Consider the following 15,516-nt stretch of genomic DNA (forward strand, 5'->3'; position numbering starts at 1 on the left):
ATCTGAAAACCAGACCATTTTAGATTAAACTGTTTCGCTAGGAGCAAATTTTGTTGAATTTTCTATTGGATTTGGCGATTCTATCCCCCACATAAACAAGCAGTGACGTCATAGTGAATTAGGGCAATTAAAATATATATATTCGAAATCAAGACATGTTCTATTATATCTCATTTATTTACAACGTACGAGTTTTTTGTACATATTTATGTTTTTAATTTTTTTAATTTTTGCAATTAGCTATACACTCAAAAACTTTTTTAGCTTGTCACACTATGAATATATATATTTATATAAAATACTTCCTAAAATATGTAAAATTGGTTATTAAATAACATTCTGTATTACTCTTTTTCATTAAAAATATATCGACCTCGTTCGAAAACCGTTCGATGAAGACGTTCTATTAGGTCATGAATCAGTTTCTTCTGTGGACAGGAGAGAACTGTACAGTTCACATGGTTATGCGCAACAAACGGTTCCTCTCCCTCGAGTAGAGTTTTGGACGGTATCGGGGGGAGGCAGGGGTAGGGTGGATTGCGCGCCGACCTCCTCCCCTGTACTAGTCATATAGTTTGTTTGGATTTCATTCTGAAGCTGCGACTCTTCTCAACAGCGGTTGAATTCTAAAATGAATACCAAGAAATGTATAAGAATCATGACATTTTGTAATTGTCTCGTGATGAGCTACAAATAATCATATATACCTTGTGTAGATTCATCTTACTGGCTTTCTTCTTGATCTTTGGAAGTAACACTGGCATTGATGCGCTGGTTAAGAACGAAATAAAAGATAAAAAACATGGTCATTCATGTTTATCAATATAGGGGTTTCACGGAAGCCATCTTGTTTCGGAACAAGAATATTATGGAGAGTCTATGTGAAAATTGATTTCATTGAAAAGAAAATTTTCGTGGAAATTTTCTAATGGAATGGAATGGAATGGAATGGAATGGAATGGAATGGAAGGAAGGAAGGAAGGAAGATGACAGACCTTGAAGCTCTTGGCTTTTCAAAATGTGTTTTAGCGTTTTTCTTCAGAGGAGCTGACTTTGGTTTTTGCCTTGGAGAAAATCTGAGTTTCCTAGTACTTCCAACAAGACAGTGGAAACAAAAGAAAAGAAAAGTAGATTGAGATAACTGCTAAACAAAACTGACAAGGAACCATCACTGAATTAGAGAATAAGAATATAACGGAATTCTATAAGGATTTGAATGTGTATATATACATGGAGGAATATGGATAAAGCATATCCATCACTACATGCAATAGTACCTTGGTATTCAAAGGTAAGATAAAGAATAAGAGTTTATGAGGATTCTAAGGATTTGAAGGCGTATATACATGCAGGGATATTGATAAAAAATATCCATCACTACATGCAATAGTACCTTCTAAGGATTCTAAGGATTTGAAGGCGTATATACATGCAGGGATATTGATAAAAAATATCCATCACTACATGCAACAGTACCTTGATATTTTAGTAGGAGAAAATCTCCCTCTGGCGTGAGATGATTTGGCTTTGCGCACAATACTACTGTGTGCATATAGACAGTGAGTAGGAAAAAGAAATTAGAGTAAGACAATAATTAATACTGAGATTCATTGATTCCAAGGAAAATTGAATAAATGAATGAAAATAAGAAGAGAATTAGTAGTTCCAGAGAGTGGCTGTAATTTTTCTACTGAGTCAAACAGAATTATAAGTTGAATCTCAAGGGAAAAGGCCTGAAAAACCAGAGAAACCACAGCCATGGGAGACAGCACATTAGCAGCGAACACTCCCGTTTCTCTTTTCTTTTCTTTTTGAAAGAAAAAAGAAAAATATGATAAGTGAGGAGAACAGCATGCATTGTGCAAGTACCTGATAGGTCGAGTTCTACAAACCAAGAGATCTTGTCTTGCCTTTGAATTAACAGGAGCAGAGTGCATCCTTTGCCAAGAAGTAGAAAAGTGCAAGAAGAAAAAGTAGGTAGATGTAGATTGCACGAGAAAAAAATCCCCCAATCAAAATTCAAGAAACATCACGGTCGCGGCAAGGCACGCATACGGCACCGACTTTTCAACAGTCATACGAAAACTACTCTACAGCACGCACACGGCACGAAAACCCTCTTATTCTAAGAAATAAAATTTAAAAAATCGTCACACGCTATTCAATTACCTTGGTTTTAACACTCCATGTTCTCCACCCACTACTGGTGCTGATAATGATCTGTATGAAACACCCTGAGGACACGTCCACTACAATAGCAAGTAACAAAAACACTTGAAAAATGTATCCTTCACGTTAGGCTACTACACCCACTAGTGGTGATGATAATGATCTGTATGAAACACCCTGAGGACACGTCCACTACAATAGCAAGTAACAATAACACTTTAAAAGTATATCCTTCACGTTATATAGGCACCGCCAACTACACTTTCTAGGTGTTTAAGTACATCCTGGATGTAAAGAGTACTCTAGCCTGATGTTGTATTTTCCATACCGTTGCCGTGCCATGATTGTTCTAATTCATGTGACACTTATATGACACGGTAAAGGTATGGTATTACATAGATAGAAAACTATCACCAACGGCACGGCACGGACAACACAGCAGTGACATGCACAATCTTCCTGTTTTCCAGGGGGTGCATGGGGGTTGGGGATGATGCCCTAGACTTTGAGACAGCCCATTAGCGTGCGTCTTTTTCGTGGGCACCATGAAGACTTACTTGATGTGCAGGATCATTCGTTGTCCCAACATGTATTTTCTGTTCTGTTAATGCTTGCAGAAGTGACACACCTTTGATATAGAAACATAATTACGAAAAAAATCAAAATGCAACCTTTCTCCATCACCTTCCAACGCACCGCCCCATTTTTCAAAGAAACAGTCCATGGTAAAAGACAGGAAAATATAAGTAGCAGGAGTAAAAACAATAGCTCTATTTTTGATGCACATTTATTGTCTTACCTAATAGAGTACTTCTGCCTTCTCTCATGTACTTTCTTGTCCATTCATCGAGTAAAACATCATTATACCTCTGTCAAGGAATATTTACAACAGGTATATTAAGGAATATTAAAAACAGTAGGTTACTGACGTACAGCATTCAATAGAGTAGTGTTCCCCTAAGAAACTGAATTATTCCTAGACTAGTTCAATTGTTCCTGTCATCGAACATGGCTGCCGCCACATGACGGTGCAAAAGCTCTATTCTTAATACTACATCAAGTATTTTAACGCTTAATCTAGTATTTTACAGGGCCCCTCTGGATACCAGCTTTTAGCTGAATGGGCCACCCTGTTTAAATAAAGGTTCCATAACCATATTGGAATAGCATATTAAAACTGGATAAAGGCTTCGATTACAAAAGCTTGCCTCCCTCTGACTGTACAAGTTGAAGTGTTTACAGACGAGACGCTTTATCCAACTATGACAAAACAGACGGACGCTAGAGATCCGAGTGAAAACTCCCCCGGGTTTTTTTTTTTTTCACAGATATAAACCACGGGCTGAACTTTTCTCCTCTCTACTTACAATCGTTTGGAAAAACTTCAGATATTTGTGAGAAGCCATTGAAGGGAACGCCCTCTGGAAACAACCACGTCTATTATACTGTTAAATAAGAAGAAAAAATGGATTGTTAATCATTGCAGTGCAACCATTCACAAAAGAACGTAAGGCATCACTAAACACAAAGTCTCCATAGGTTGAATATGCAAAGATGTGGTAAGGGTAGCGTAGTGTAGAATACTATTATTCTTATTCATATCCTTATTCACTGATACAGGTCGGGGCACTGGTTCTATTCTTGTACTTGTGGATAGATAGTGGCAGTGGCAGTGGCAGTGGCAGTGGCAGTGGCAGTGGCAGTGGCAGTGGCAGTGGCAGTGGTAGTGGTGGTGGTGGTGGTAGTGGCAATGGCGGTGGCAGTGGCAGTGGTAGTGAAAGTGGTAGTGGTAGTGGCAATGGAAGTGGAAGTGGAAGTGGTAGTGGCAGTGGCAGTGAAAGTGGTAGTGGCAGTGGTTGTGGTAGTAGTAGTGGCAGTGGCAGTGGTAAGGGTAGTGGTAGTGGTGGTGGCAGTGGCAGTGGTAGTAACGTCCAAGCTCAGAGTATATGACGCTAGAGTGTAAACGAATGAATGAACAATTCCGAAGACCATATTAACATAGACACCGGTTTATTTTCTTTGCTCGTGGTCGACTCGACCTCCTCACAGTACAATGCGCGCGCATGCACAACCAAAGGTATCCCAAACTACGCAGGAATCCCAATACAATTTTCTCTTGACCATTACGTACCTCATCTTCTGTTTCTGCTAATATCCTAACATCATTTGGCGTCAAGATGTCTAAAACCGTTTGCTTGGTTCTCTGAAGGATGAAGATAATATTTAAGAAAAATTATAATTATAATACTTCCGAATAATTCTTTCGTTTGCTGCTTGACTTGTTCATTAATGCATACGTCCTTGTATGCATCTACGCGTCCGTCTAACGGATTATAACTTCATAAACATCGACCTTACCTCATCTATATTCTTCTTGGTGTAGAATGCATGCTGAGAGGAAGCCAATAAAAACACTAATTAGAATATTGTGAAACATACTACATACTAGGAAACCAAGAGAATATAAAACAGTACACAGTCAGTTTTGGACCTTTCGGGGATATTTCCGTTGGCAGTGGCAACAGTTGACGGTAAAGTACAAAAAATAGAAATGAGTCCAAAACGTCTGCACATGCCATGTGCACTTGCGCAAACGTTTTTCACTAGTGAGCTATCCATCATATATCCTATCCATCATAAGACCAGACTAAAGCAAACACAGGCTGACAAAGTCCCAAGCATTGCTTTATACAAATCCCAGACTGGAACCAGTTGGGCTTCCTGTGGGAGATAGAGATGTATCAGTTTATATTACCTTTGCCCGTTCATCAGAAGACAGTGCAGGACCAACCTTGTCTTGTACGAACAGGTTGAGGCTACTGGTGCTGATAACAACGAAAACAATAAAATTAAAACATGGTAAAGCATAAAGAGTATAATGAACGAAGTTCTTCTCAGTGATTCTGAACATTCTAAAATAACTGTTATAAATCTCGTCTTCTGATTGGTTGGGACAGGGTTCGTGTTGAGGTATTCACTGGTTCAAGGACTATTCAAGGACTCAAAAATGATTTTTCGAGGAGTATATTCAGCTAATAAAAGAAAATTGATAAAGCTGGATAGTAGATTTAAAAAGCTAAAAAAACATGGTATGGTGAAGAAATAGAAAACGCGCGCGCGTGCTGTGTGCAGTCATAAAGTACGCGGATGGTTGGCACAACACGAGAGAAGTGTTAGGAGAAGCACAATGCGTAACGTAGTGCTCCTCGACACTTTTCGAGTGTTTTGCCAATCCCCAAGTGCTTTATAACTCCACACAGCACAGCAAGCAAGTTTTTTATATCTTTTATAAAAAAGAAATTTCAATAACCGTTTTTTTGAATAGGAATGATGCAACTAAAATTGCGCGCGCGTGCTGTGTCCTCTCATAAAGCACGCGCTCCCATCCAATCAGAACGCGAGATTCATAACAGTTATTTTATACATTTGTGTAAATTACCTGGCTGTTGTGGTGGTGACAAGGTTTTCTGGGATACGAAACGCCGCAAGGTTCATAAGATCTTTGATCATCTGACCTTTGATGTTTCGATCCAATTGCGAGTTGGAATGCAAACTGAGAAACACAGGTGTAAATGTATAAGTGTTGATAAAAAGATAAATAAACGTATTGATAAAGCAAAAAGAGGAAGAGAGAGGAAGAGAGAAAAAGAGTAGGAAGAGAGAGAAAGAGAGAGGAAGAGAGCGGAAGAGAGAGGAAGAGAATGGAAGAGAGAGGAAGAGAATGGAAGAGAGAAAAAGAGTAGGAAGAGAGAAAAAGAGAGAAAAAGAGAAGAGAAGAGAAGAGAAGAGAAATACTGTAGTCAAACCTGGGTGAAATGTTGACTTCCAATAACCAAGGCTTCAGGTTTTCATCCAGCATTACATCGCAGCCAAACAACTCATGACAACATGATCTACGATAAATTACATTTCAAACAACTTTTATTTCACGTCTTCCAGATGACATTTGAAAGTCAATAGAAGCGGTACATCCACGCGACGAACTACACATCAACCTACCTTCTTCGGACGTTTTGCTTCACTAAAATGTTAACAAATGATTCAGACCTAAAAAACCAATAATGCCGTAATAAATTATTATTCAATAATGTAAGTATCTCGTTTTCATTCTTTGTCTTAAATCCCGCGCCCTCTCCCCCCAGATATAGATTCTGAAGGGAAAACAAACGTACTGGGTTCAAGACCTTTTAGAGGCGTTTTCTGAAGAATTGTCTGAAGACCATTTTCAGGCGTTACTGCCGAGCACGCGCACTGACGTCACAAAAGGCAAATAACGTGTGTTTCCAAGGAATTCCTTTCTTATTCAACCAATGAATTTTTCATTCATTCATTCATTAATTTGTTCACTCACATATTCGTTTCTTTCTTCATTCAACCGCAAATAAAAAAACGTTTTGACAAATATATCCTAGCATTTATCTATCCTAGCCTTTATCCATATGCTAGCCAATGACTTATGACTTATTTACTATCGTATAGACTTACTTACTGCCGCTTGCAGATTACCAGTTAAACCAGGAAACCTGTATCAACAGCGTGTGTTTCCTCGATGTTTCTCCGTTTTTCGAGAAAAAATATGATTTTATAGTACGGGAGAAGCATTTCGTGTATCCGTGCCGCATGTGAAATCTCCTGACATTTTAGTAAACAATTTTAAAACAAAACATGCTTCTGGGAACATGTTTTCTTGTTTGGCTAGGTATTTAACGACATTATCTACAGTATATAGACTTCCTCGGCTCGGGCATAATGTTGTCCCATTTCAGACCACGTGTCATTCCCTTGAGAATAACATTAACTGTTCGAGTTGTATCCATATTATATTCATATTCTTATGTGCAAACGAGTGCATCCGTTAAACAAAGAAATGATACTCTAGGTAATGACACGTGGTCAGATGGAAAAACATCACGCCCGAGCCGAGATCACATTATGGGGACTTGGAACAAAACCTTACCCAATAATGGCCTTCACGATGATATCTTTAATGTTTTCCCATACATTTGCATGGTTTATACCCAACTTCTTCATGTAGCCCCAAAGAGACTTCAAACTCCTGTCGTTACATGAAAATTTAACATTATCAGTTTTTAATATAAATGCCTCAATCAATCAATCAATCAATTGTTTATTTAAACACGTATCGTCCAGGAGTTGGTTAAGCTCGTACAAAATACGAACGTGCCTATACCTTACTTTTCCTGAGAAAAGTCATTCACGCGATTATTCAATATAGTCAACTCTCGACTTGCGGACACCCAGATATCACGGACACCTCACTATTACGGGCAAAAGCAAAATTCTCGGTGAAAAAATACTGGCAAAGAAATGACCGTAATCAACTCTCGTTGTCGCGGCGCTTGGTATTACGGACACCAAGTGACGGTCCCAAGGGTGTGCGCTATAACGAGAGTTGCACTGTATTTCGTCAAATGACATTGAGACGTATCGTGCATATTGCTGTTTCGTGCCTACCGTTATCATATCAGAGGAGAAAAAGACGCACCTATACAAAACCGTAAAAAATATTCTATAATTTTTTAATAAAAAATGACTGCTTTTTCTTTTGTACCGTGGATGGAAAGAACCTTTAGCAGCAAAGAGATTACTTGTCTGATGTTTCTTAGCTTGCTTCTCTCATGCCTTACAGCTTCCAGGATGCTTATATCACAGCACACTCACAAGAAGGCGCACTTTCTATTGCTTATGCGGCGAGCGCTTCTTCAGTGAAAATATAGTCTTTTTCAAGCGCAAACATCAAGTGATCATTCACACTTGCGAAAGTGCAGCAGCTTGCACGCTAAGGAATGGTCAGCCAGCCAATTGGAGCGCGCGTTATTTCGTAGCTATGCTATAAATTCATTTAGTTATACGCACCATTTGTGTCCTTGGCAAAGAGTGTCATCAGAGTTTGGCTGGTATGCACCCTCGTTCTTCTTGTTCACACTGTAGTTCGTAAGGTGCATGAATCTGTTGCTCAGTGACTTGACTGATGAAGAATACCTAATAGAAGTAAAGTATTCGGTATAAGTTGGGTGAGAAGGTGAGAAAAATAAAAAAAATAATTTTAAAAAATCACTTTTAAGTGTCTAGTCGTTCTAGCGTTTTCGCACTAATTGGGGACACTTTTCACGCACACACACTACCACTACATTCAATATTCTATGCACACAACGCTCAACTCACATGTTGATTTTTACTTTTTTCAAATTAATACTCTGCAAATTTAGAGCAATTATAGATAAGTAGATGAGAAGAAATGTCGCGGTTATTCTATTTTATCTGCAGCTGTGCTGTAAGGCGTTTTCAGTCTTTAGGTTATGCGGATTCTTTCACTGCATTTGCTGTCATTCTAATTCGATCTAAAACGTGAGACTCTGGCATCACTTTCTGTTGTTTGACAAAAAAGAAACTCCGCTTTTCTTCTAAACAGGTAAATAAGCCATTTGCAGGAAATAATCACGTGACTGTTACTGGATGGAATAACAAATTGAACTTCCTTTATTTAAATAACTTTTGCTGGAGTTCTATGTCGTATCCAAAACTTTTTCAAAATACTTTTTTTCCCTTAATGAGATACTTTCGATTTCAAGATATGAAGCAATTTAAAGTTTGTTTGACATCCAGCTGAGCCTTCCCCAAGGGACCTATGGCTGAGTTGATTCGTTATCAAAGTGATATATGAGCACGTGACTTTTTGTTGCAAATGGACTATTCTCTCGCTTTTTGTGATAGGTCCCTTAGCAGAGGCCATTTCAAAACCAACACCAAGTAGTATAACAGATATTTTGTAGGATACTTACTTGCAAGTAGCGAATCGTACCAGGCCATCTTCAAAAATGTAAATCCGAAGAGGGTCGTAAGATGTGACATAAACATAGATGCGCAGATCAAACTTACTGCCATTAATTAGAAATGGCTTACTAAGATATCTATGAAAGCAAAAGAGATAGACACTGTTAATAAAATTTTTCCTTTTTGATCTTTGAAATTCTTTTGTTTGACTATTGAATTACATAAACTAAATTGTCCTCTACACGAAGTGGGAACTCAAACAACTAATCTTATTATCTAGGGGAAGACACGTGGTTCTGAAATGAGAAAATGTCATTGTGCTTAAGCTAAAAGGATCTCTATTAAATGACTGACCTTTGAACTATGACTGGTCTTTTTCGTGGTATTTGTGACCACTTATGAATGACCCTAATTCCAATACCCCTAGCTGACGCTGGCTGTTAAACAAAACCAAAATTACAAATTTATTTAGTTTCAATCATGTCACATGTGTAAATGCAAGCACCCTGCTAATCCAATGGACCCTTCTTAAAATTATTAGACTTTTCTTGTTGGAGTTTTTTTTTTTTTTTTTTTTTTTTTTGATTTTCATGTTGTCTCACATTCGAGATAATTTTGAAAATAATCTATTACAATGGACAAAACAACAATTATGAAAAATTCCATCAAAGGGAAATGGAGAGGAGGGGATAGAGGAATGATGAGGGGGTGGGTGTTAGGAGTACTGGGTATGGTTTATACTGTACGTAGAGATGGAGTAGATACAGTGTAGATAGACAGGGTACATGAAGGTAATTGGAAAGTACTTGGCAATAGAATTTGAAAGGAAGAACAAAATGGATGATCTATAGTAAACATAATTTTTGACTCACTGGCTTCAAAATCCATTTTTGCCTTGAACCACCCTCATCCCAAGCTCGCTTGAGAAGCTTGAAATCATATGGCAGGCAGTATGTTTGTGGAAGAAAACCAAACTCCTAGTAATTAATTGATAAAATGAATGTGTATAAGTATCCTCTTGTATTATCATCATCACCTATCACTTATGTTGTGTTATCATCATCATGTATCAATTTCATCATGTAGCATGTACAGTAATTCAGTACTTGTATAATCATCTCGTATCATCAAAATATTATCACAACATTAGTATCATCAACTGTCCATAATCATTACAACATCATCTTTGTCCATCATTATCAACATGCAGGGCTGGCCTATGCTGTCCCCTATCCAAAAAGACTGTCCCACCCATCATAGTCTAAGGATCCCCTGAACTTTCCTTATGTGGACATTCCTCCAATTGGTAACAGATATTCAGATCCCCCCGAACCACATTCCCAATAACACATATTATTCTATTGCCATGACAATAGGAACCCTGAGAGAATATTCCTTACCTTCTTTCCATGCTGGATCATCAGCCTTGATATATTTCTCCATAACCTGTCTTTTCTGCCTATTTGAAAAGTTCCAGGAAAATGATTGACCTAGAAAAAATATGATAATTAAGAAATTTAACATCACATATACATTAGCACTATTGTTTGGATAATTACAGTTGATGATCAGTTTGATTACAGCTGTCAAAAGTATATACCTACCTTCTGATGTTCCCTGATACTTTTGAATGCAGTACCTTTCATGTGTTTACCCCAATAACCTAACCAATCATTGGGTCCTATAGAATATTCAACGGAGAAAAGTATGTCAAGTTAAGGTGATCAGACATGGAAATCAGTCATGGCTTACATTGTAGCTGATAATGTCAAACTTTAAAACAAAATCAGTAAGAAAACGCAACCAGTCATTAAGGTAGTGGCCATAAAAATAATGGTTGCTCACGATTGACTGGACATGATAACAAGCCACTTTGGACTGATCTGAAACATGTGACCAGTCAAGGTGACCTGAGTTAAGAAAGCTGCAACGACGACCTTCAAAGAATTTGGCCAGAAAAGTGCCAAGTTTCGATAGAATTTGTCTGTTGGATGACTGTTATTTTTAGCCATGATGCAATCGTCAGTGGTATAAGATATTATAATAGTTGTAACGCATACTTTTTGTTGCTCTGAATCCAGATCTTGCTATACACTGCTTCACAACATTTGGTGTTATTGAGCTCATCTTCCATCTTAAGAGTTTGCGAAGCTCATGAGGTAGTGGAGCAACTTTGAATAAAAAAAACAGACAATTTTTAAAAGAGGAAGATTTATATACATTGTAGTCATACATTTACACTCTGATCAAGTGAAAGGTTGTGAAAGGCAGTCTACCAACAATCAAATATTAATTTTTTTGGAGTAAATAAACTAAAGTAATTTAAGGAACCATACTTAAGCGATTTATCTATATGATTGATAGCCTACTGCTGATTAATCAGCCATGACTTTCGTCATTAGTAGTGTTTACGATGAATTAAAAACAGTAGTCAAGTACTGTACGTTCAGTGGATATTATTTAAGAGAAAAGTGTTACTGTAACAGCACAACATGTGCTACTTAATCATGGCCAACCTTTAAAACCTCTAAATTTTATCGATACTCTGAAGCAGCCTCTACGCTGCTACTATAGAATTTGCAGAGGGATGATACTGCATACCCTTTAAAAAAAACCTCAAATTAAGGTAGAGCCCTAATAAACTCCTTTGTGATAACGAGTCTGGGAATAAGAATCTGTGACCCCAGACGTAAATGGTGAAGTGCATTATCGCCCTGTCACCCTTGATTCCCAAAATAGTTAACACCCAATTAACATTTTAATATGTTGGCAAATGAGATAGAAGAAAGAGGTAGAGATAGGTTTTTACAAATCCAATCTAAATTGATTGAGAAGCAATGATTTTAATTGTGGCATTATTCAAATAAAAATTTCTGAAATTTTTATTACTCATTTTAATCAATTAATTAATTGAATTGATTAATTTTTATATGTTATTACCTTTCTCTCCCTCGATGGTGAAATAGATAGTAGGTGGTATATGTGCAAACAAACTGGGAGTTAGTGCAGGCTTGATATCGTCAGGTCCATCTTGCACCCAGTTATTATTAGCTTGTTTAATAGACACATCTGTGGTAACCTGTCTGCCACCAAATGCACTTGTTGTGCGAGTTCTTGCAGAGGATGATTTCAAGTTATTTATGCTGATCTTTGCACTTGATGTGCGTGATCTGGCTGAGGGAGTTCTGGATAGTCCAGTACAAGTTGATGCATTGTCATCATCATCATTTTCTGAGAAGTCTTCTACAGTATATAATAAAAATAAGATCTACTTTAATGGGAAAAATTGAAATAAAAACACAAGAGAATTACATTTTTTTAAAATAAATTTTCTTCTGTAGTTGACAAAAATTATGGCAAAAAAAATGCAATGTTTGACCTAAACTGCCCAGCCAAATACCACTTAGGCTCATGGTACTCTTGACCACTCATATTGTCCAGTGACATAGAGCTATAGAGGTTTTGCACCAACATGTGCCCATGCCCATAATACTGCTTGGGCTTCCTGTGGTTAGATTGCAGAACAATAAAATCCATTTGCTCTTGAAAACTAAATTCTTTTTTATGTAAAACGATTGTATTGTTCCTGTCATCTAACATGGCAGCCATGATGCTGCAAAGCCTCTAATCATTGTGAACACTCACCTAACTCTTCTTCTTCAAGACCATCGCAATCATAATCAATATCTTCTTCATCACCAACTTCATCATCATCATTCATACATTCATCATCATCCTCTTCATCTTCTTCAGCTATGTCGGAGAAACATCCATCACCAGGCTGTCTTTCTAAAATACTGTCTTTTTCACTGTAAATGTCATCATCTTTAGAAGCTTCTCCATCTCCAGAAACTCTGTCCTCATACCAAATTTCTTCTGATTTTGAATACTTTCTCCTAAATGTACCCTTGGTTTTAGCTGTTGAGGGGGGTGTTGGCTTTTTAACAGGACTGCAAACTGGTGGCGAAGGGACAGATGTTGCTTTCTTAGGCCCCTGAGGGGGGTGAGGTACAAAGTTTGGCTTTATTAATCCATTAACTGTCTCAGATTCTGGTTTTAGCAGCAACGGCTTGGCCTTTTCCCTTAGCAACCCAGTAGGAGGTTTGGAATTTACTTTAAGCTCTCCAAATTTTGCTATTAGACTAGATTCCCAATTTGGTTTATTGTTCATGTTTTCATCTATTTCTTATATCTTAATTTTTTCAATAATCCTAAAACTAATGTCATTCATAAGGTGTTTTTCACGGGTTTAAGGGTTATCTCGAAATTTGAATATTTGTAAGGCAATCCAAGGTGAATTATCCCATGAAGTGTGCAGACAACATCTCTTTTGTCCGTTTAAAGGTTCTTGAGTGCGTAGGCCAAACTCTGTACTTGACAACAACAACAGATTTCCATGTTTTTGGGATTAACCTAAATGCGACAATGCAAGCCATTCTTAACGACCACAAACAACGACATCTCTAACCAAAACTTGTCCAAAATAGTCTGTTAATAAATCTTTGAAATCTTTCTCCTCCAAAGGTCGCAAATCTGTAGACTATGTTCATAGGATGACCACGGTCCCTTAGAAATTCAGCTTCAATAAGAATAAAGATGGAGTATCGTTTAGATAATTAATACTCCAATAAAAATTCTTTTCTTCAGACGGTTGCCTTCAGACAATTCTTGTAATGATGTTGGCTCCAAACAACAATATTTCCGGCTGTACAAAAAAGCGTCCAAATCCAACAATGCTCTCTCTGTCTTCGGTAACTAAATAAGATAAGATATTTAGTACAAATAACGGCAGAGAAGATAATGATTCGACTTGACTGTAGACGGAAAAAATCCCACGAAGCTGGTTGATCTTGTGAACAAAGAAGTGACGTAGCAAACGACCAGCAAAAATTCCTTTAATTATCCTCGTTATCCTTTAAAGAGTGAAGAAATAACTCATCCAATAGCAATGTTATTTTGTTGTGTTGCCTCGTAAAAGCAGCTGGATAATCAATCTTGAAAGGACAACATGAACGAGAAAGTTCAAATGAGCTCGCAAGATGGCACAAATTCTTGGACTTTCGACGACTTTTATCCGCTAAGAAATTAGTCGCTTAGCGAAAATGACGATAATTGAATGTTCAGGGTTTATCCTTTGGGCTCTAAGCAACCAAATTTTATGGAGTTTGGTAATTTTGAGCCAGAAAATTAAAGTAAATATGGACTCAACCGTGTTTACCTTGGAGGTTTATGTTCAGATCTGAAGAAAAGCACCGTTTGACTAAGAAACCCTTAGCAACAGTATGGACCAATCACAAGCGCCCTTTGCTTCATTAGTATTTATCGAATGCAAATGCAAATTAGAAGACGCGAGGAGACGTAGCCTCCTTTGTGTCGGTCTCTTGTCCGGTGTCGGTCTCTTTGCAGACGTTATTTGTGTCGGTCTCCGTTATCCCCTGCAGTTAGTGGGGGAGGGATAAGAGACCCATGCCATATGCTAATGCTGTGACGTATGAGGAGTAATCATTTAATATACAAAACACTACTGGTACAGATAAATTAAATTTGAAATACGTCATTGTTTTCCCCATTGCTCTTATAGAAATGATTGCAAGTTAGTTTTCCCATAGAAGCCGGTATTTCGAATTACGAGGAACAACAAATAACCATAAATGCCTCCTCATACGTCACAGCATTAGCATATGACATGGAAAAACCTTCATAACTTCAAGAAGCCGCACTCAAACTATGTAATTTTTTCGGGTTATTCAACATCTTACACCATGTAGAATCAATACTGACAATATTGTCAGAAGGGTGATAGGCACTTTAACTGACAGGGCTATTTTTTAAATATTCGTTTTGGAATTTTACAGATATTTTTGGATTTCTTTACATAGAATCCGACCATGTGATTATCTGCAAATTAGCCATGCTGGATGTCGACGTCGGGCCGCGAGTGGCGGCATTTTCAAAGATTATTTTTGCTTTGTATAAACAAAAGTTTTTTTGTATAAATCCGAGCAGTGTGTCACAATCGAAATTATCTTGCTATTGCGAAAAGGACAACCTTAAGTTTTCAGTATTTTTCTTAAGTTTTGCGATTTTGTAAAACAATCAAAACACCGGCATCAAAAATATAAATTGCCTTAGTTATGCTACGCCATTTCCGAGCGTGCGCAGTGCGTTTTTCACCAGTGTTCGTGAATTCCTCTATTTCTCGACTGAGCTTAGAATAAGACAACCACCTCTCCTTATGCACTGATTACACAACGTATATAGTAGGCCTACTTCAGAGGTTATCAATCATGATTTATTTCACACTTTTCAATAAGCGGGAAGTTTCGTTATAGTAAGATATCGAAGCAATGTTTTCGCGACCACAACCCCATAATTGCAAAGAAGCAAAAACTATGACTTATAGAATCAGTCTAGCCGCATGGAAGGATGGATCTAGTACTTTTAAAACGAGAGTTCAAGTTGAACATAGATTTCATTAACGGAACAGGTGGAATGTGGAATGGTTTCTGTTGGCTCATGAAGTTCACACATCATCACTAAGAAGCGAGCCGC

The 15,516-nt window shown here is 37.7% G+C and overlaps 1 protein-coding gene across 2 annotated transcripts; it reads right to left on the minus strand.

Moving 5' to 3' along the window:
* Nucleotides 1–158: 158 nt before the first annotated feature.
* On the minus strand, nt 159–14,222 carry LOC116286940 (tubulin monoglutamylase TTLL4). Of its 2 annotated transcripts, XM_031693536.2 has the most exons (22): nt 12,610–14,222; nt 11,905–12,207; nt 11,025–11,135; nt 10,569–10,645; nt 10,365–10,454; nt 9,837–9,941; nt 9,319–9,401; nt 8,973–9,101; nt 8,047–8,172; nt 7,127–7,225; nt 6,169–6,216; nt 5,976–6,062; nt 5,609–5,722; nt 4,925–4,994; nt 4,528–4,560; nt 4,301–4,372; nt 3,537–3,614; nt 2,969–3,038; nt 2,727–2,797; nt 2,170–2,249; nt 708–771; nt 159–626 (listed from the first exon to the last, which is right to left on the minus strand). In XM_031693536.2, the coding sequence occupies exons 1-22, from the start codon at nt 13,133–13,135 to the stop codon at nt 567–569; spliced, it is 2,496 nt and encodes an 831-aa protein (XP_031549396.2). In that variant the 5' UTR covers nt 13,136–14,222; the 3' UTR covers nt 159–566. The 2 variants fall into 2 exon arrangements, with proteins under 2 accessions (XP_031549396.2, XP_031549397.2); XM_031693537.2 differs by lacking the exons at nt 159–626; nt 708–771; nt 2,170–2,249 and adding an exon at nt 2,266–2,361.
* Nucleotides 14,223–15,516: the final 1,294 nt, after the last annotated feature.

The sequence above is a fragment of the Actinia tenebrosa genome, unplaced genomic scaffold, assembly GCF_029948245.1.
Source record: "Actinia tenebrosa isolate PJP-AT-01 unplaced genomic scaffold, QUT_ActTen_1.0 PGA_scaffold3__52_contigs__length_22856419, whole genome shotgun sequence".
Classification (NCBI taxonomy): domain Eukaryota; kingdom Metazoa; phylum Cnidaria; class Anthozoa; order Actiniaria; family Actiniidae; genus Actinia; species Actinia tenebrosa.